At 31.8% G+C, this 23210-nt stretch overlaps 1 protein-coding gene across 2 annotated transcripts; it reads right to left on the bottom strand.

Moving 5' to 3' along the window:
* Positions 1–15765: 15765 nt before the first annotated feature.
* On the bottom strand, positions 15766–19150 carry LOC112742676 (uncharacterized). 2 transcript variants are annotated; one of them, XM_025791915.3, is made up of 4 exons: positions 18618–19150; positions 18329–18504; positions 17198–17396; positions 15766–16295 (listed from the first exon to the last, which is right to left on the bottom strand). In XM_025791915.3, exons 1-4 carry the CDS (start codon positions 18697–18699, stop codon positions 16078–16080), a joined length of 675 nt encoding a protein of 224 aa, XP_025647700.3. In that variant the 5' UTR covers positions 18700–19150; the 3' UTR covers positions 15766–16077. The 2 variants fall into 2 exon arrangements, with proteins under 2 accessions (XP_025647700.3, XP_072072935.1); XM_072216834.1 differs by having other exon boundaries at positions 15766–16205; positions 18618–19003.
* Positions 19151–23210: the final 4060 nt, after the last annotated feature.

Genomic DNA, 23210 nt, shown 5'->3' with positions numbered 1-23210 from the left:
GATGGTGGTGATGGGATGGGTGGATCATTATGTGGTTGAAAAAGAAGTGTACTAGAGCTTGAGGGTTGATTGTTGAAGGTATTTGGTGGTCTGATTCGGGCGACGAGAGCTTGTATAGTAGAGTTTAGATCGGCAAATGCTTTCTCCATGGAGGTTTGGGGTGGATAGGAGGGTTCATTTGTTGGGAGAAAGGGTTCATGGTAGGAAGGTGATTCATCTTGATAATGATAAGGAGATGGTGTATATTGAGGTGGTGGTTCTAAGTATGGCTCATAAGGTGGTTGGTGTGGTGGATAAGGATTAGGGTCATATGGAGGTGTTTGGTGGAAAGGGGCTTGTCAGTATGGTGGTTCAAAGCTATGTTGAGGAGGTGGTTCATTGGCATATGATGGGGCTTGTTGGTAACTACAAGGGGGTCTACCATATCTATCATCTTGGTATGCATTGTAGAATGGTCTTTGTCCATGATATCCTGGAAGGTGTTGTTGCCTAAAGGGTTGATCAGATCCTCTTGGCTCCGTCCATCTTTGATTGCTTTGACCTTGATGCATATTCTTGTTATAGCTTCCTCTTCCTGCAACATAGTTGTAACTAGACTCATAGCCAAAGGGGTGAGAGTTCATAGTAGTAGGAGAAAATTAGAAACAAAAACTAAAAAAAATAAAATATTTTGAAAAAGATATGATTTTTTTGAAAAAAAAAATTTGAATTTTGAAAAATAAGATAAGATAAGATAAAAATTTTAAAATCTGAATTTTTTTTTGAAAAAAAATATTTACAATAACCAATAATAAGGCACACGTTTGCAATTCCCCGGCAACGGCGCCATTTTGACGTTAGAATTTTTGCTAGTAAAGAATTTTGTAAAAATATAGTCGCGTTGTGAGTATAGATTCTAAACCGACAGAAAATCCCTTCGTACAAACGTTTTGGTTGTCACAAGTAACAAACCCCTAAATAAATTGATACTCGAAGTATTTAAACCTCGGGTCGTCTTCTCAAGGAATTGCAGGGAGGTGTTCTTATTATTAGTTATGAGTCTTGTAAATTGGGGGTTTTGAAAGTAAGAAAGAAGTATGTTAAATGACAAGTAAAATAAATAAATAACTATAAAATAAACTCTTGGCAAGATATGAGAAATTGGAAGTCCTATCCTAGTTATCCTTATCGATGGTGATGAGAATTAAGTTTTAATCCCACTTAGTTAACCTTTCTTAAGGAAAGAAAAGTCAAGTGGACTAATTAGTTTGATCCTCAGGTCCTAGTCAATTTCCAAGAAAGGACTAGAGTTATTGGAATTCAATTCAATTAGCAAAAATAGCAATTATCAATCACGATGAGTTGATAACTCAAGAGTTACCAATTAACCAACCAAAGCCAAGAATGTAGAAAGCTAAATTAAAATCATGTATCTGAAAACATCTCAATAATGTGTATTAAATACGAAAATCAATCCTAACATGAAAAGTTCATAAGCCAATTGGGCAACAGAAATCAGATACAAATAAAAGCTTTAGAGTAAACAAAAATAGAAGAGAAACATAAATTATTGAACCTGGTATGAAGAAACAGTCCTAATCCTAATAGAAATCCTAATCCTAAATCCTAAGAGAGAGGAGAGAACATCTCTCTCTAAAAACTACATCTAAAACCTAAAATTGTGAGTAATGATTGAATGATGAATGAATGATCTGATTCTGCTCCACTCTCAGCCTCTAATCTATGTTTTCTGGGCCGAGAACTGGGTCAAAAACAGCCCAGAAGTCACTCCCAGTGCTTTCTGATTCGTACAGGTTGCTATAAGGTGACGCGGAGGCGTCATCCACGCGTTTGCGTGGAATGAGATTCGCAGATGCGATGTGTCTGTGTGGAGCGCGTGTTTGCATCGCCTATCTGTATGGCCACTATGGCAATATATATATCAAATCGAAGCCCCGAACGTTAGCTTTCTAACGCAACTAGAACAATCTCATTTGGACCTGTGTAGCTTAAGTTATAACCATTTGAGTGCGAAGAGGTCAGGTTGGACAGCTTAGCAATTTCTTCAACTTCTTGTATTCCTTCCACTTTTGCATGCTTCCTTTCCATCCTCTAAGCCATTCTTGTCCTGTAATTCTTGAAATCACTTAACACACATATCAAGGCATCTAATGGTAATAAGAGAGGATTAATATTAGCAAATTTAAGGCCAAAGAAGCATGTTTTCAATCATAGTACAAAATCAGGAAGGAGAATGTAAAACCATGAAAATCATATGAAGAAGTGTATGAAAGATTGATAAAATCCACGCAATTAAGCACAAGATAAACCATAAAATAGTGGTTTATCATGTGGCACCTTTACCATACTGAGAACCTCTGGTTCTCATTCCATACTATGTTGTTATTTTTCGGATGCAGGTCGAGAGGCATCTCGTTAGGCGTCTGGACCCTTGAAGCGGAGTGGTTACAGGGTTATTTTGTTATGCTATGATGTGTATATATGTACTTGGTTTTCTCTCCGCATAACTTGTTCTTTTGATCCTCCTGGAGGTTTATGGAGAGGCAGGATTGTGTATATGTACTTTTCGGTTTTGGGATATGTATGTATATATGTGTAAATATTCTCCGGCCAGTCTTGACTTTGCAGGCTGAGTTAGGAGCTTGTTATTTTGTTCCTTTGTTACTCTATTCCTACTTCTGTTATCTTATGTTTAATAATTATGATTTTCTTAGCACGTAAGTTAACTCATACCTTGAGCGTTGCGCTTTTACTTCGCGATTTTTGTTTCCTCTTTTCTTCAAGGCTCCTAGCATATTATAATTCTTCTGCTATTATATGTACTCATTTTATTTTAGAGGTCATAATACCACACCACATCTGTTTTACGGCTTAAGCGTAAAGTTTAGTATGGTAGGGTGTTACATTTCATTTTAAAATTACTTATTAAATATTTTACGAAGCTGTCATATTCTTTTGTTAGGACTAAACATGATTGATGACGAATTAAAAAATATTTACCTTATAGAGATTGAAAAAATACTCAACAGCAATGTGAGATTTTTAAAAGACTATCAATCAATGTCATATCTTGAACTGTTTGATGTTCACCTTTTTAAAAATAATTTAATAGAGGAGGAGTCAGCATATGACACAAATGAATTGACTCATACAGATCTTTATAGTAATACAAATGGGGAGTTGATTTGCTGACGTGGCACTCATATGTTAAGTCTGAGAGTTTATTTGCTTAGGTGTCGTCACTAGAAAGTTTTAGATTTATATTTATAAATTATAAATTATAAATTATTATTTGCTTAGGATGTTATTTTCAAATTTTAAATTATTTATTTGGTTTGTTATACTTAGGTTGTTATTTTTGAAATTTTAAATTTTTTTATTTATGTTGTTATTTTTTAAATCTTATATTGTTGTACTTAGGTTGTAACTTCTTAAATTTTAAATTGTTTTACTTAGGTTGTTATTTTTTAAATTTTAACATTATATTTTTTTAAAATTTGTTGATTCTTTTTAGCACTATTTTTTTAATTTTAGTAGATTTTTTCAAAAATTGCAGTTACATACGTAATACGTAAATTTAAATATATTTCGTTAATTTAAAATTTTAAAAATTATTAATATATTTATTTACTTTATCTGCAAATTTAATTCAAATTTAAATTAAAGTCAATCAAATTTAAAAAATTTTAGTTATGAGTCAACTATAAAAATATAAATTATGAGATATGTGTAGCACCATAATTCAAAGTACATCAAACTTTTCTTTACATGCATCCAAAATCTAAAATTTCTCTACTTATTCCAATGGATGGTATTCACAAAATTGCAGAAATCAAACCACAATTTGTGTGTATGTATACGAGTGACGAATGATACGGTTATGGATACTACCAAGTTACGGTAATTCTTCATTGCGATATTCAATTGAGATGGTTTGACTCGATGAAGACGTGAGTTTTCTACTAATATTTTTTTATTTTATTTTAAATTTATATTATTTATCTTTTAAATTTGTTTGTTTATCCCCATCTAATTATTCTTTGATTTTTGTTTATCAATTCTAGGGAGAAAAAATACACGCCTCGGTTAAGAGGGTTCTTATGTCTCGATTCGTGACAAGGAGGCAAAATAAGTTTTGAGAAAGAGTTGTGTAGAGATACTTAATCCACTCCTATTAGTAAGTTCTAACCAATATTTATTTCTAAAAACATTAGTGAAGATATTTTTAATGTTAATTTTTTATATTATTTATTATTAATATATTATGTAATACCCTGCAGAAAGGAGATCTATCGGATACACCTACACTTTTACTCAACCTAATTGATAAAACCTTCCTCTTCATCGTTGAAGTTTAAATATCTGATAATTCACATTTTTCACCTTTTTATAAAGTTAAGAAGATCACTAATGATAATGTGGACCTCATAAATAAAGTCAAAAAGACTCACCCTAGTCAAATTGTAAGTATAGTTATAAGTGTACTTTCTATTAAAAAGTAGTTTATTTTTCTCTTCTTTAGTCATTAGTAATATCTAATTTATAAATAATAATTAATAACTAATTATAATTTTAGGATGTTGACTACATCGGTGATTTATTTCCAACTTCAAAGGCTTCCTCAATCATTGAAGGAGAGAAAGTAGAAGGTACTAAGTTATTTGTTCAAAAAATAAATTTTTTATTTATTTGTTTTTCAAAAGTTAGATCATTATTTATTAAAAAAATATTATTGAGGTAAAATTAAAGGTGAGAAGAAAGTCTTTAATTTAATGTAGTATTTTGTACATAATTTATTGTTTGAATTCTCCAAAAAAGTTGCGGACAATGATAAATCCGAAGTGTTGAAAAATGTTATTACACCAACCAAGCGACTATCCTCGGAGTCGGAAGATTCGAATGAGCAAAGAGATACCTCAACTTGCAAGAAGATCAAGATTGAGAAACCAATCTTTTCAAAATACAGAAAAAGCTTCTCTGAAATTAGAGAATTTCGATGCACATGTTTTAGAATCCCTTTTAGAGTATATCTAATAGAATAATGCCAAGCATATGTTTGTTTTGATGAAAATATTGTCTTTTTTGAGTTGTTATTTTTCTCTTGGTTCTTTTGGATTTTTATGTTTGGAATTTAGAATTTTTTTTTAAATATAAATTGAAGTTATTTGGTTATTACTTATGGTTTTATTTTTAATTCGATTCACACTATTGATATTTTGTTAATTTCTAATTTAGTATTTAATGTCATAAAGTTATAATTTTTTCATATAAATTATTGTTGATACAATTAAGTTAGTTATTGATTTTTAATGTATACTTATTTTAAAAAAGAAAACCTAATTATAATTTTTAATTAAAGTATTATGTTTAAAATATTAAATATAAATTCAAATAAACTTTTTTTTTGAATTTTTAAGTAAGAAATTGGGTTTAAGAATATTTTTTAAAATTTAATATAATTTATAAGCTACTATGCTAATTACAAAAGATTATATTAAAGTAAATAGAATTACTAATCTTATTATTTACACTATTTAAAAGAAAATTTTAATGACATTTTTCTGTATTTAATTCTGTTTTTAATGTTGTTCCGACAAAATTGAATTAATTTAGAAAATTTTATTTAAAATTTTAAAATTTGTACGAACTAATTAGAAAATTCTGTTTAAAAATTTAAAATTTGAAATTCTAATACTAATTCCTTATTAAGTGACTTCTTAACCGTTTCGATTTTTAAATTTAAAGTTTTTTTACTTCCCACATTTATAAATTTTCTCTTTACTCAATTTACATTGTTATCTTTTAAATTGTTTCTGCACACTAGAAGTACTTTTATTTTTTTCTCTTTTTAAATATTTTTTTCTAACTTTACATAATTTATAAGGTTATTAATTTTTAAATTGTATTTAATTCTATTTATTTTTATCGACAAATAATAGGATTGACACTATTTATGATGAAACTAATAAAATCATTTTAAATTAATAAATTCCTATATTCCTGATGAACAACGAATGTTTAATTAGAAAATTTTATTTAAAAATTCAAAAGTTGCACTAGCTAATTAGCAAACTCTATTTAAAAATTTAAAATTTGAAATTCTAATACTAATTCCTAATTAAGTGACTTCTTAACCGTTTCGATTTTTAAATTTAATTTTTTTATTTGTCACATTTATAAATTTTTTCTTTACTGCATTTACATTGTTATTTTTTAGATTGTCTCTGTACAACAATAGAAGTACTTTCATTTTTTTCTCTCTTTTTAATTATAAGTTATTCCTTTTTAATTTCTTTATTTAAGGAAATGAAAAAAAAAATATTTTAACTATTAGTTAAATTTATTGACTGTGAAATTAAACTTATATTTATTTGAAAAAAGAAATTTTTGTGAAAAAATATATATTATTTTTCGTAAAATATATTTACATAACTAAATAAATGAGAATGAAAAAAAATTAAAGCCGCCATTGAAGTTAAACCATTTAGTTATTTATTTATGGGGTAAGCATGGTTTTGGTCCCTATCGTTGAGGGTCAGAATCGAAATCGTCCCTCATCTTATTTTTTATTTAGAATCGTCCTTAACATTTTTTTTCGTATTAAAATCGTTGTTTTTGATAAAAAAATTTTATTTTATTCCTAAACTACCCCTATTCCTATTTTAATAATAAAAGTTATAAAATTAAAAAAAAAAAGAAAACGCGTGTTGGAGGGAGGGGGAAGAAAACGCGTTGGGGGGTGGGGGGAAGAAAAGAGTATACGAAGGGAGAGGGGAGGGGGACGGCGCCGGCGAGCCTCCGTCGTCGCTGCCGTGACCTCGTCGTCGCCGCCACCTCCTCTAGAACTTTGATGATGATGACAATGAAGGGGGAAGGCCAGAACTCTGATGATGATGACAATAAAAGGGGAAGGGAAGCCGCCATCCCGCCGCCGCAGTCTCGCCGTCCCGCCGCTGCAGCCGCTGCCTCTCTCCTTTCCAGATCAACCGCGACCCTCTCCTCTCCTTCTCTTCTTCCCTATCTCGGATCTCCTCAAACCAGAGCTCACCACCGGCGAGCCTCTCCTGCTTCACCATGGCGCAGCAACGTGGAGCCTCCCCTGGTTCACCACCACGCAGCAACATGGAGTCTTCTCTGCTTCACCACCACCAGTGAGCCTCCTCCCTCAGTCCTTGTCGCAGAAGGAATCAGAGCCACCACTACCTGTTACCCTCCCTCCAGCCCCTTGATTTGATTCTGGGTTAGTTTAGTTGGATTTTAATTTTCTTTTAGTTAATTTTAGGTTATTGAATTGATGAAAGTTGCTGCTGAATTATTGTTGTTGTTGTTGAATTAGCTTAGGTTATTGAATTTCTGTTAATGGTTAATTGTATACAAGATCCATGGTTGTTGTTGTTCTTCTGCATCTGGTTGTTGTTGTTTCATTATTTTTTGCTTCTGCTATTCTTCCGCTTCCGGTTGAGCTTGTTGTTATCCATTGTTGTTCTTCTAGGTTTGTGCATATGCTTCTGGTTAATGTTGAGGAAGAAGATGGGTGTTGAGGAAGAGGTCTGGGTTTGTTTTTCTGAGTTTGAGTTCTGGATCTGAGATCTAGTTCTGATGAGGATAACGATGATGATGTTGATTTTTTGAGTTTTGGTTGGTGTGATGCAGATGGTGATGGAGTGGCAGTGGGTGGGGGTGTTGGTGGTGGTGGTAGTGGTGGTGGTGGTGGTGGTGTTGGTGCTGGTTCTGGTGGTGGTGTTGGTGTTGGTAGTGGTGAGGGTATTTTTGTCAAAAAAAATTAAAAGGATAACTTTAATATGAAAAAAACGTTAAAGACGATTCTAAATCGAAAATTAGATGAGGGACGGTTTTGATTCTGGCCCTCAACGTTAGAGACCAAAACCATACTTATCCCTTTATTTATTGAGTAGAGATGCAAAGAAGTGAGGAGGTTGAATTCAAACAGGATAGTTGATGAAATGGTTGGAAAAAAAATAAAGAGAAAATGAAAACTACATGGATATAAATATATAACAAAACAAAATGATTTTTGATGGAATAGGAACAGAAAAGAAGGAGCAAATGGCCAAATAAAATTCCATAAAATACAATATTTTTTATATATTATTTAGCTATTGACAAGTAATAAATTATTAGTTTATATTGTCTTTGTAATATTTTATTAAATTTTTTATAGAAAAATTATAGAAAATCCGAGTGATAGTTTTAATAGTGTGCATTTTAAATTGATGTTTGCCTTTTTCAGAATAAGCTAATAGAGGAGGAGGAGTTAGCATATGACACAAATGAGTTGACTCTTACAAACTTATATACAGAAAAAAAGATGACTCATGAGCAAAGGTTAGTATTTGATGAGATACTCAATGCTTTTATTACAGACTCTGGTGGTTTTTACTTCGTTTATGGGCATGGTGGGTCTGGTAAGACATTTATTTGGAATGGACTTTCTTCTGCTATTCGATCTAGAGGAAAGATTGTTTTAAATGTCGCATCCAGTGGAATTGCATCTTTACTCCTACCTGGTGGCAGAACGGTTCATTCTAGATTTTCAATACCCATTACAATTACTAATGGATCTACTTGCAACATCAAGCATGGCAGTTTGAAGGCTGAGCTGCTCATCCAAAGTAGCTTAATAATTTGGGATGAAGCTCCAATGCTCAATAAATGTGCTTTAAAGCACTTGATCGGACGCTCAAGGATCTTATGTCAGTTACCGATCAACATAAGACACATCAACCATTTGGTGGTAAGGTTGTTGTTCTAGGAGGTGATTTCAGACAGATACTTCCGGTGATTTCGAAAGGGAGTAGATACGATATATTGACATCAGCTATTAACTCATCCCATATGTGGTCATTTTGTAAGGTTCTGAAACTGCATACAAACATGTGGCTTCTAATGTCTTCTTCAGATCAAGATGAAGGTGAAATGAAGAGATTTGCTAATTAGATACTTGATGTTGGAAATGGAAATATTGATTCTATTATTGGTGATGAATCAGAAATTAAAATTCTAGATGATCTATTGATTACAACTACTGATGACCATCTCTTTTGTTTAGTAGACTTTGCATGTCCAAATTTGTTGCAAAACATGTTAGATTACAGGTATTTTCAAAGTAGGGCAATTCTTGCACCAACGCTTGAGAGTGTCGAGAAGGTAAACAATTTTGTCTTAACAATCTTTCCAAGGATGGAAAAGGAATACTTGAGTTCTGACACAACATGTCAAGATGATGAGAATGAAGATGTACAACAAGAGTGGTTCACACCAGAGTTTCTGAATGACATCAAATGTTCGGGACTACCCAATCACAAGTTAACTTTGAAGACAGAAGTCGCTGTAATGCTACTGCGAAACGTAGACCAGACTTCAGGTTTATACAATGAGACAAGATTAATAGTTAACGAACTTGGCAGCAACATAATTGGAGCGATGATAGTGACCGGTAGAACTATTGGAGATAAAGTGTACATTTCAAGGATGAACTTGATTCTTTCAGATTCAGGGATGCCATTTAAGTTCCAACAGAGACAATTTCTATTAACAGTATGCTTTGCAATGACCATTAACAAGAGTCAGGGTCAATCATTATCACATGTAGGACTTTACTTGCCAAAATCAGTGTTCACCCATGGACAACTTTATGTTGCTTTGTCAAGAGTTAAGAGTCACAGTGGCATCAGGATTTTAATTCTAGACGAAGACGTCAATCCAAAGTTATCAACAACAAATGTCGTGTTCAAAGAAGATTTTAATAATATTTAAGTAAGAATAATATTATTTTCATTTTAATAGCATGTTATGATTTACACTTTTGTATAAATATTTACTATAGATATAACAAATTTATCTATAACTCTGTTTTCAGATTTGAGATGAAATGTGTAATAAGAAGCACAACATCATATGCCAATTGCTTTTCTAATGAAGTTAGTAGGATACTAGGTTGTCGATAAATTTTTATTAGCCTTTTGATATAAAATTTAGTGTAAAATTGACATGTTATTATTACAGTTATATATGTTCTTATTTTTTTTAATGTCTCCCTCCTTATGGTTCAAGAATATTATAGACTTTAAACTCTTCTATTTGGTTTTTTACTTTGAATAAAGATAAAACAGCATATTCAGTACGTTTATTATATAATGACGATAATCGTGTTATACTAAACTCAAAAAATTTATTATTATAAAATATTATTTTTAATTTAACATGTCAAAATTAAATATAAGCCCGTGCATCGCACGGGTTTAATATTAGTTTATATACAGAACAAAAGGTGACTCATGAGAAAATGTTAATATTTGATGAGATACTCAATATTGTTATTACAGACTCTTGTGGTTTTTACCTCGTTTATGAGCATGGTGAGTGTGGTAAGATATTTAATTGGAATAGACTTTGTTTTGCTATTCGGTCTAGAGGAAAGACTATTTTAAATGTTGCATCCAATGAAATTGCATCTTTACTCCTACTTGGTGGCAGAACGGCTCATTCTAGGTTTTCAATACCCATTACAATTACTGATGAATCTAATTGCAACATCAAGTATGGCAGTTTGAAGGTTGAGCTGCTCATCCAAAGTAGCTTAATAATTTGGGATGAAGCTCCAATGCTTAATAAAATATGCTCTGAAGCACTTGATCTAATGTTTAGGGATCTTATGTCAGTTACCGATCAACATAAGACACTTCAACCATTTGGTGATATGGTTGTGGTTTTAGGAGGTGATTTCAGATAAATACTTCTGATAATTCTGAAGGAGAAGTAGACATGATATATTGTCATCGGCTATTAACTCATTCCATCTGTAGTCATTCTATAAAGTTCTAAAGCTGCATATGAACATGAGGTTTCTAATGTTTTCTTCAGATTAACATGACAGTGAAATAAAAATATTTGCTAATTTGATAGTTGATGTTGGAAATGAAAATATTGGTTTTGATGTTGATGATGAGTCAAAGTTGAAATTTCAGATGATCTGCTGATTACAACCATTGATGACCCTCTCTATCATTTGGTAGACTTTGCATATTCAAATTTGTTACAAAATATGTCAGATTATAGGTATTTTCAGAGTAGAAAAATTCTTGCACCCACACTTGAGAGTATCGAGAAGGTAAATGATTTCATCTTGATAATATTTTTAGGGATGAAAAAGGAGTATCTAAGTTCTGACACATGTCAAGCTAATGAGAATAAAGATATACAAAAAGAGTGCTTCACACCAGAGTTCCTAAGTGATATTAAATGTTCGAGACTACCCAACCACAAGTTGACTTTAAAGCCAAGAGTCGCTGTAATGTTACTATGAAACATAGACCAGGCTTTAAGTTTATACAACAGGACAAGGTTAATAGTTAACAAACTTGGCAACAACATAATTGGAGTGACGGGAGTGACCAGTAGAAATATTGGTGACAAAGTATACATTTCAAGAATGAACTTGATCTCTTCAGATTCAGAATTACCATTTAAGTTCCAACGGAGAGAATTTCCATTAACAATGTGCTTTGCAATGACCATCAACAAAAATCAGGGTCAATTGTTATCACATGTAAGACTTTACTTGTCAAAATCAATATTCATTCGGGTAACTTTATGTTGCTTGTCAAGAATTAAGATTCGCAATGGCATGAAGGTTTTAATTTTAGATGAAGACGATGATTCAAAGTCATCAACAACAAATATCGTGTTTAAAAAAGTGTTTAATAATATTTAGGTAAGAAAAATAGTATTTTCATTTTAATAACATGTTATGGTTTACACTTTTGTACAAATATTTATTGTCGATATAACTAATTTATCTATAACTATACTTTCATATTTGAAATGAAATGTGTAACAGGAAGCACAACATCATATAATTTTTCTAATGAGGTTAGTAAAATACTAAGTTGTCAATAAATTTTCAGTAGCCTTATGATATAAAGTTTAGTATAAAATTGACATGTTACTAATACAGTTATATATGTGTTTATTTTTCAGATCTTTTTTCTCATGGTTCAAAAATATTATAGACTTCAAACTGTTTCATTTGCATTTTATTTTAAATAAAGATAAAATGACATATTCAGTACATTTATTATATAGTGACAATGATAGTATTATACTAAACTCAAGAAATTTATAGTTATAAAATATTATTTTCGATTTACTATGTTAAATTAAATTAACAAGTAAGCCCACACATGATGGCAAATAGGAAAGCCCGCCTCACCTCGCCAAAAGCCCGCTATCTGGCGGGCTGGTTCACCCTGTTCCGCCTAGTGAGGCAGTCTTGAATTCTTCTCTCATCTCGCCTAACGACGGACTGGGGCCAAACCCACTAAATCTTTTTTTTTATAAACCATTAAATATTAAACAATATATATAATTTCACAACTACTTCAATAAATTTATAATTTCTAAAGACATAAAAATAATAAATTTTAAATTCACAAACATTAAAGTTTTTATAATTGTAAATATGTAATAAACATAATCATAAACTAAATTTTTTGAAATAAAATAAAAAAACTAACATTGTCTAAAGCAAAACAAACATTGTTCAAAATATATAACTAAACATCTTTAAGGTTGTGTTTTTTCTAAGAATAGGATAAGACAAGATATCGAGAATAAGATATAAAGGACAAAGACACAAAATTTAGTATTTTTGTATTCTATTTCATAATAAAATAGAACAAATTATGAAAATCTAATTTATTCTCATTTTTTCATTCAAAAAATTTAAGAAGAAAAATATAATAATAAAAAATATAATTATAAAAAATTAACAAGAATAATAAAACAAATAAAAAATAAGTTGTCTCTTTTGTTAGTGTCTCTGTGTCATTTCTGTCATGATGGACACAAAATACAATAATTCAATGTCTCTGGACACAATGTTCATGTCTCATCCGTCAAACAAGATTTTGTGTTTTTGTGTCCGTGTCTTGTTCTTGTAAACAAACGCTGCCCAATCTATGATGCATGGAAACAAACACGGATACAGGCACGACACGACATAGGACACGATGATACACAGATTTTAAAATCTTATAGGATACTAGAACACGCATATATTTATAATATGAAGTATTTTTTAGAAAAATGGTAATGATATTTTAATATTTTATTGATATTAAAAGAAAAATTTATTTTTAATTACTTTTTTATATTATTTTAATTATATAAAGTATTTAAAATTTTTTTGTTTTAATAAATAATAATATATATTTTTTCTAAATTTATATTAACAATACATATTAAGAATAAAGGTGGATACGCTGACACGTGATTGTATTTAGGTGTGTCCAAACATGTCAGAGAAGATTATTTTTATTTTTTATTAAGACATGGTAAACACACGTATCGGACAAGTGTTGATGAATGTCATGTCCGAAATGTGTCTGACACACAGACACGGCAACTCTGCGAACTTACCCTGCTTCATAGTCTTCAAGTTTATAATCAATCAAACATAAAATATAATCCAAAATATAACTTAAAATATCTTTAATTATCATCTTCATCCTCTTGTAAATTAATATCATAAAAAGTTGTAAAAAAACGACCCTAACAAAAAAAAAATGCCTCCTAGCTCAATTCTACTCTGCCGAACCCCCCAAAATTCATGGATTAAACGGTGCGGGTTAAGTAGACCTTTTAAGTTTTGCGGTTTCAAATTTTCAATCCGACTCGTCTTTTTTTGGCGAGTTATACAAACCAACCCGACTAGTTTCGATTCATTTATCATCCCAATGCATCGCACGAATTTAATACTAGTATATAAATAGAGCAGCTTTTTTGTATTAAGGTATCATTTTGTTTTGCAAACCAACTAATCAATATTCAAGACCATGAATTTTATGTGAATTATAAGGAAATATCTGCCAAGTTTACGAAGGTTATAACTTTCGTGTGTATTATGAGTTTATGACCAAGGCATTTAGCACGGTTCTCTATTATTCATTTAATTTCCTTGGGAGAGATCATTAACTCAACAAATAGATAAATATAAATGTAAATTTAATAATTAATAAAAGGCATTAAACTTATTTCTGAATTTATTTTAAAGAAAACGACTTGGCAGCTCAAGCTTTTCAGAAGAGAGTAGTGGAAGCCAACAAAGTCATGTGTAGATAGATGGTCTTGCCTTTTGAGATTGGAATCAAAGGTTAACATTTTCTCCGTAAGTTTTGAATCTCTAATGACAATATATCTTTGAAAAAGTATAGGTAGACAATAAAAATATTAAATAATATGAATAATATATATATCGGATGTTCATTTTACTAGATATACGGATGGTTATTTTAATATTAAAATTTAGATGGTTAATTTGAAAGTATAACGTGTTTTTATTTGATTGGTAGTTGTTCATGTTGTTTAAGATAGTCATTATTTATCTAGCACTCACCTTTATCTTTAGGCTAAATTATTATTTTGGTCTCTAACGTATTAAGTGTCTTATTTCAATTCAGAAAATATTTAAATGTCTTATTGTAATCCCAAAAGATTTTTAAGTGGGTTCAATGTTGTTCCATTGTTAAATTTGATACAAACAATTTGCATATTGAAGGGTCAATAACTTTGATTTTAGTATGTAAGTAAAATCGATTAACTAACAATTACTAATATAAAAGTTTTTCTTTTGAATTTGAAGCGTTGATTATTGATTGTTAGGATTTAGAATTTTATACAAAAAGAAAATTGAGTAGAAAAAGTATTATAAGAAATTTTTTATTATATTTTTCTAACCTATAAAAAAGATGACTTAACTAATAACGTTATTAGCGTATATGTTACTCATTTCGTTAACTATTACTATTAGTTTGGGGTTGCAAAGCGGGTCGGCCCGCCTCAACCCGCCCCGCGCCATAAAACGGGGTCGGCCCACCCCGCCAACTAAGGTGGGTTCAAAATGCTAGTCCGCCCCACTTTATGGTGGATTAGTGGGCCGGCGAACTAGCCCGCTTGACTTTTTTTTTTGAAAAAATAAAATTCATTACAATTAATAAAAAAAATAATAATTAAAAAATTAAATACAAATAAAAAATAGCCAAATTATAATATAATTTTTTTACTATTTTTTTTAATTTTTAACTTCAACAAAATTATTCAAAATAATATTTATCATTAAAACCATCTTTATTTTAAAAAACAAGTCACATAATTTTGAACATATAAACAAAATTGTAAAATAAAATAAATAAAGTTAATAATTAAAAAAAATAAAAACAAAAAATAAAAAGTGTTTAAAAATTATATAATTATTAATTTTGTAGCAATAATCACCCTGTCCCGCCAAAACTCGCAAATTTGGTAGTGCAGATTTGTCAAAAAAATTTTATTTGGCGTTGCAGATTTGTCAAATTTTGTCAAATTTGCAATAATCACCCTTTTTAGCGAGTTTGGCGGGTCAGTTTGACAGGTTCAACTTGTTCTGCCACCCCTACTATTAGTGTCAAATCAAATTAAGATTTGATCCAAATATTAGAACCAAAATAATACAAAACTATAGTAGAATGACCAATGAAGATGCCATATCCTAGGGTTCACAAGTGCCGTACATGGGTTTTCAGTTTTTCTTATCCCACATACAATGAAGAGCAAAGCTGCGGATGGATCATTTTGTTAAGAATTCACAAGGAGATATTTGTAACAAAGTTGAGAAATATCTGCTTGATCCTTAAAACGCATTTGATGCGTATTTGAAGAAAACTTGCACTAGTTTGGGAAAAAGATCTTCTAGAGAGAGACTTGGTGTAAAGTGATAAAATAAGATGTTGATGATTATTAAATTTGTCATTTCTATCATGTGTGAACCCGTAGATTGTTCAGCCAAGGTGGAACATTGACAAGTACATACATAGCATATGTTAGCATGTACAAGTAAATATGAACAATGTCAATGGCACCATTCTTTAACTCTGATAAAACGAAAAAGTATCTATATGGATCGTGATAGCATGTCAGACTAGAATGAAAATAATTTTTCTCATCCTTTCTTTTCTATAAACAAAAATGATGTTCCTAACCTATACTGTACAGTAGGTATTTGTTTTACTATGATTATAATCATATCACAGTACCAAGGCCCAGCTCATCCTCAATGTCATCTCCATCTTCAAATAACTTTAGGAACCGCGCCTGATCCTGCTCCCTTCTTTTCTTTTGCCAGAACTTATACGCGATGACCACTCCAACTGCCAATATAGCTGAGACTAAGCCACATAGCAAAACTACAACTGCTACATGCATTGCGTTCCTACCAGGCTCACCAGACAAGCTAGCAACTACAGAATTGCATGTAAATGAGAATTTATGCAAGCATACAAAGTAGATAGAGTTCAAGTGCTCTCTACATGGATAGAGGAATTTCATAGGACTATGGTGGGAGAAGGTTGAGAAGATTTCTGTTCATGCTTTCACCTAAAGTCCTTAGGTTTTGTTCAGAAACAATCAGGGAGTGGAAGAAAACCACTAGCTAGCATACGCAATAATTTGACTAGTTGAGAGGCAAATAAAATATATTAAGAGCACAACAAAATGAAAACAAAAGAAAGAAAGCTTGAAGGTTATATTATCTTAACACTGGAGATAGTTAGATTCCATAATTGAAATTAATGATTAATAACCTGATGTGCCTTCTAATAAAATACTCTTCCATCAAGTTGGATACAAATAAAATGGTCTAAGTTTTTCTTCCCTTCCATAAATTACTCTAGTCAATTATTTGTTTGCTATATAATTCGAGACCAAATCAAAAGCCTTGTAGTTAACAAAAACGAAAAAATTGCTAAAATTAAATCTATGTTGTTAGGCCTTGGAGGGACATATTAATTTCGTTAGAATCTTTAACATCTATTGTATTTACCAAATGCGTTTGCTATTTTGGTTAGATAACCTAATTGTCCATCATAAGCAATCCAACATAGTAGCAGATTGATCTTACTTCCTCTTTTGGACTTAAACAACCCATTGAATTGTAACATATGACCAGTTTAACTAGAGACCACAGACTTATTCATACCAGTGGAAATTAGATCTTCTGTTGTTCTGTATACTCTTAAAGACATTTGCAATGGCATCTACAAGGTCACATACTTTTCCAAATTGAATGATTGATGTATGCATAGGTCCAATAGCATAATTGTGGTGGACAAAAAATATACTTTCAAGGCAGCAGGATACTCACCACCAGGTATAGATAAGCACTCTGAGCATAGGAAAGTAGCATTGAATTCCTTTTCCTTGAACCGGATATATTCAGCATTAGATGCAGTAAAATCTGAAGGACAAAACTCCCATTCATCAAACACGTCGTCAGATTTAATGCTGTCTTCTTCATAGAATCCACACCTCTTGCATTTTTTACTTGAAAAGTTGGTCAAAGGCTGGAAGCACAAAGCAAAATGTCAGAAGTTGCTTCGAATTTAATGGCCGAGCTTTTAAGATTTTAAGCACATCCATTAGAATTCATGCATGAAAACTAACAGTCATTCAAATGCTTGTTTGCTAAATGCTAATAATATACCGCCACATATCTTAATTAAAAAATAACAGTTACTCAACTGCTTGCTCGCAAATAGTATACAAACATATATCCTATTCAAAATATTCAGAACTTAACACAGTCAGAGTAATACCCTTGCAATAGGGTTAGGCATTTCCCTTTATTTGGTTTGATGCATGTGATCTTTTTTGAGGAATTTATCTCTTAGCAATGTTGAGAAGAGATTGGAAATGCTTAGTATTATATCTTAAATCTCTTTGCTTTATCTCAGTAAAATTCCATCCACCTACCCCTCCCCCATCCCAAACTCCCTCACACAACAAATCCAATAAAAAAAAACTTATGCTAGTACCATACCAGAGATATATAATAAATTATAAGCACTTACGCAGAGAAAAAACTATATTCGGTTTCAACATACCAATGGATCAATCTATGTCACCATGAGTCTGTAACATGTACGAGTCCAATTAACCGAAACAGTAGATTCGGCTTAGTTATAGGAGAAAATAGTATAAATAGGAGTACAAGAGGTAAGTTATGTGAATTGCGAATTGGATTTTCTTGTCTTCTCCCTAGTTATTCCTCTCAAAATTTTCCCTCGGATTGTATAATTCTCTCTCAAACTTCATCAACTATCCTATTCCAAAGTCATAATTCCTAAACCCTAACTAAAGAATGCAACATATGCTTAATTTTAACAGTTTTAGTAATATGCATGGCACGATTAACAAATAACAAAATATGAAATAAAAAAATGACAAAACGTAAACATTTAATGGAAAAAAAAAGTCAAGACACAAAATAAGAAACCTGCCAAGATTCTTGACCATTAAAATCATAGAAGACGTGGGCTTTTTTCACATCTGGAAACACCGTTTTGTTCTCCCCTTTGCACAAGAAATAAACAGTTGGAGTCACTTTCAGCCACTCGTGAGTCTTAAATATCTCAATTGAACTCAGCGACACTTCTGCACATAAAATTGACCCTGTGCATCACAACATTCAAATACAAACCCTATCAGCTAAATACGCTTTAAAATAAAATGAAATAAGTATCAGAATTCCTCAGCCATTTTCTAGTAGAGATAAACTTTTATACCAGTGAAGAAGGTGTGGAATATGAAGAAGAAGAAGAACGGGGCAATGTAAACCCTAGAGTTGCGGGGATGAGGAACCAACATGGGAAGTAAAAATAGTAAAAGCTGATTGAAAAACTTTTCAAGGAAGAAAGTGAGGGAGTCGAACGATGAATGGCGCAGGCTGTATCGGTCGTTTCGTTTCGTTTCGTTTAAAGCTAAACGACGACGCTTGAAGGGAAGAGAAGAATCAATGCAAAGAGGGTGGGAATTTGGTAACTAAAGAAAAAGGAAAAAGAAAAAAGAAGGTTGCGCAGCAGGTAAAGGCTGGCAGATTGGCAGTTGAAAAAGAAGTTTCTGGGTTTGTTTATGTTGACTGACCTGTTCATGGTTTGGGTTGGGCCATCAGGGTTGGTCTAAGTATGGCGTTGACTATATACCCCAATTAGGAGGTGGAAAAAGACTAGGTTCGAACTTACAGAATCGCGTGTGTTTAACTTGACCTAATTGGTCCAATAAAAAAAAAAAAAAGTCTAAATTGAGACTATTTTAAAAACCTAAATTTTATTATAGATCTGATTCAGATTTATAAAATACCGATAGTTCTGAAAATCAGATTGAACTGGTCAGTCGAACTGATCCAACCAAAAATTGGTGGTATTAACAATTCAGTTCTATGTCTAAAATCGCTGATAACAAAACTAACAAAAAATTGTTGAACTAGCCGAAAATCGGCCAGTTGGACTGAAATAAAAATTGGTTGGTTCTCTCTAAAACGTCATTTTGTTAAATTAAAAAGTAAAAGAGAGCGTATTCCTTCACTTCCCCCCAACCCTTTTCTTTGTCTAATAACCAATACGAAAAGAAAAGCAAAGCTGAAAAGTGAAAACCCTAGCAGCCTAGCTTGTTTCCACAATTTCACTACCGTCGAACGACTGTCGCTGTCCGTGGTTGTCCGTAGCTTTCCTATTCATCCTGTCCCTAACCCCCTGTTCACTCTGTTTTGTCTCTGAAGGTAAAAATGGTCGATGGAGACTTTTGGTTTAGGAAAAGTTCGCCTAACCCTCGGCAAACTTTACCACACTCGTCCAATTAAATATACGTTATAAATAAAAAGAAGATATATTTTGTAAATAAAAATGTCATCTACTTCCATTGAATATCTATAATTTTTTTTTCTTTTTACTTAACCAACTGGAAGAAGAGGAAGAAAATTCAAGAACCAAACGTCAAGCTAGTGACGTTAACGAAGTGCTTGTTAGCAGGCAACCCAATGTTAGGTATTTTCTTTTCAATTTTTTTTGCTTTGCTTCATGTTGCATATGTATTCCATGGATTAAGTTTGGTGTTGCTACACCAACATGACGCTTGCACTTTATTGGGTACTTGGCCCAGCCTCTCATTGATTATGTCACACTAAATTTTGTGTTTTCGCACCAAGTTTGGTGTTGCCATACTTCACCTATGCAATGTCCACTCCCCCATGCCAATATATTAGTAACATGTTTATTTTGCTTTATTTTGTTTTTTCTTTCGTTTTTTTATTTTGTTTGTTTTATTTGAATGAGCTTCCGCTTTGCTTCCTTATATCCACTAGACAATCATGATTATTCCTATTTTTGTCACCAATATTTTTCTTTATTGTTTGAGGACAAGAAATCATTCTAACTTTGGTGTTGAAGGCTATGCTCTATGATGAGCGGATAATTTATACGCTTTTTGGCATTGTTTTTAGGTAGTTTCTAATATGTTTTAGTTACTTTTTAGTATATTTTTATTAGTTTTTATGCAAAAATCACATTTCTAGACTTTATTATGATTTTGTGTGTTTTTCTGTGATTTCAGGTATTTTCTAGCTGAAATTGAGGGACCTGAGCAAACATCTGATTTAGAGGTTGAGAAAGGACTGCATATGCTGTTGGATTCCGACCTCTCTGAACTCGAAGTGGATTTTCTGGAGCTATAGAAGCCCAATTGGTGCGCTCTCAATTGCGTTGGAAAGTAGACATCTTGGGCTTTCCAACAATGTATAATAGTTCATAGTTTGCTAGAGATTTGATGGCCCAAATTGGCGTCTAAACACCCACCAGAGACCCTTTTCTGGCGTAAAACGCCGGAACTGGCACCAAAGCTGGAGTTAAACTCCAAGGATGGCCTATGCATGTGAAAGCTTCAAGGCTCAGCCCAAACACACACCAAGTGGGCCCCAAAAGTGTATTTCTATACTATCTACTCATTTTCTGTAAACCTAGTTTTACTAGTTTAGTATAAATAGCACTTTTGACTATTGTATTGGAAGTCTTTGACCTTTTGGGAGTTCTTCGAACCTGTTTTGGAGGCTGGCCATTCGGCCATGCCTAAACCTTTTGTTCTTATGTATTTTTCAACGGTGGAGTTTCTACACCTCACAGATTAAGGTGAGGAGCTCTGTTGTTCCTCGAGTATTAATGCAAGTATTATTGTTTTTCTATTCAATTCACACCTACTTCTCCTCCAATATATACTCTTGTACTTAATTCAGTTAAGTCAGAATGAAGGGGTGACCCATGACAATCACCCAATCTTTGTTACTCGCTTAGCCAAGATCCACGTGCCTGACAACCACAAAGCGGTCTATATGATGTTCAATGTAGTCATTGGACGACAGCTGGAGTATACTCTCTTCGGTCTCTGACCCACAGATCTGAATCACCTCTCATAACAACAGAGCATTCGAATCCGTGACATTACAACCTTCGTGGTATAAGCTAGAATCAATTGGCAGCATTCTTAAGATCCGGAAAGTCTAAACCTTGTATGTGGTATTCCGAGTAGGATCTGGGATGGGATGATTGTGACGAGCTTCAAACTCATGACTATTGGGCGCAGTGACAGTGTGCAAAAGAATAAATATATTCTATTCTGACACGATCGAGAACCGACAGCTGATTAGCCATGCGGGAAACCGTAGAGGACTTGTTTTCATTGAGAGGACGGATGGTAGCCATTGACAACGGTGATCCACTAACATACAACTTGCCATGGAAGGGAGTACACATGATTGGATGAGGACAGTAAGAAAGCAGAGGTTCAGAGGCAACAAAGCATCTCCAAACGCTTATCTGAAATTTTCACCAAGGAACTACATAAGTAACTTTATTTTATTTTATGTTTTATTTTTCTTTCTATTATCAACCTCATAACCATTTGAATCCGCCTGACCGAGATTTACAAGATGACCATAGCTTGCTTCGCATAAGGTTTTATTACTTGGACGACCCAGTGCACTTGCTGGTCAGCTATGCGGAGTTGTGAAAAGTGTGAATCACAATTTCGCATACCAAGTTTTTGGTGCCGTTGCCGGGGATTGTTCGAGTTTGGACAACTGACGGTTCATCTTATTGCTTAGATTAGGTAATTTTCTTCTTGTTCTATTTTCAAAAAATTTTTCAAAAATCTTTCAAAATTTTTTTTCTAGTTTTCAAAAATTTTTCAAAATATTTTTTAAAAAAATCATAAAATCAAAAATTTTTGTGTTTCTTGTTTGAGTCTAGAGTCAAATTTTAAGTTTGGTGTCAATTGCATGTTTGTATTTTTCTAGCATTTTTCAAAAACTCATGCATTGTGTTCTTCTTGATCTCCTAGTTGTTCTTGATGATTGTCTTCGTTTAATCTTGTGATTTTCTTGTTTTTTATCTTTTTTTTGTTTTTCATATGCATTTTCGAATTTTTAGAGTCAAAAGTTTAAAAATTTCTAGGATTGGTGTCTTGCATGTGTTTCTTTTCTTAAAATTTTTTCAAAAATAAGTTCTTGATGTTCATCATGATCTTCAAAGTGTTCTTGGTGTTCATATTGACATTCAAAGTGTTCTGGCAAGTTTTCTTTGTTTGGATCTTAAATTTTCATGTCTTGAGTTATTTTGTTGTTTTTCTCTTTCTTCTTTAAAATTCAAAAATAAAAAATATCTTTTTCTTATTTCACTCATAAATTTCGAAATTTTGGGTTCACTTAGTCAAAAAATTTTAAAATTTAGTTGTTTCTTGTTAGTCAAGTCAAAATTTCGATTTAAAAATTCTATCTTTTCAATCCTTTTTCAAAAATCAAATATTTTTCATTTTTCTTCTTAATATTTTCGAAAAAATTTTAAAATTGATTTTCAAAATCTTTTTCTTATTTTTATTTTATATTTTTGAAATTATTACTAACAATTAATGTTTTGATTCAAAAATTTCAAGTTTGTTACTTTCTTGTTAAGAAAGGTTCAATCTTTGAATTCTAGAATCATATCTTTTAGATTCTTGTTAGTCAAGTCATCAACTTCAATTTTCAAAATCAAATCTTTTTAAATTTCTTTTTCAAATCTTTTTCAAAATAGATTTCAATAATATCCTTTTCAAAACTTAATTTCAAAATCTTTTTCTAGCTTCTTATCTTTTCAAAATTTATTTTCAAATCTTTTTCAATTAACTACTTGACTTTTTGTTTGATTTTAGAACAACCTAACCACTTTTCTCTCTCCAATTTTCGAAAACCACTAACAACTTTTTCAAAAATCTTTTTAATTAACTAATTGTTTTAAACTCTAATTTTATTTTATTCCTTTCTTAATTTTCGAATACTAACTAATATTTAAAAT

This window comes from Arachis hypogaea, chromosome 2, assembly GCF_003086295.3.
Source record: "Arachis hypogaea cultivar Tifrunner chromosome 2, arahy.Tifrunner.gnm2.J5K5, whole genome shotgun sequence".
Classification (NCBI taxonomy): Eukaryota; Viridiplantae; Streptophyta; class Magnoliopsida; order Fabales; family Fabaceae; genus Arachis; species Arachis hypogaea.
The sequence above is the reverse complement of the archived record's forward strand: the minus strand, read 5'-3'. Positions and strand labels throughout refer to the sequence as shown.

Excerpts from the sequence above, each read along its gene's own strand:
- LOC112742676 (XM_025791915.3), bottom strand. The coding sequence starts at position 18,699 with ATGTTGGTTCCTCATCCCCGCAACTCTAGGGTTTACATTGCCCCGTTC. Across the intron at positions 18,505-18,617 it reads ATTCCACACCTTCTTCACTG|GGTCAATTTTATGTGCAGAA; the intron begins GTATAAAAGTTT and ends TGTGATGCACAG. Across the intron at positions 16,296-17,197 it reads GTGCTTATCTATACCTGGTG|TTGCTAGCTTGTCTGGTGAG; the intron begins GTGAGTATCCTG and ends GCAATTCTGTAG.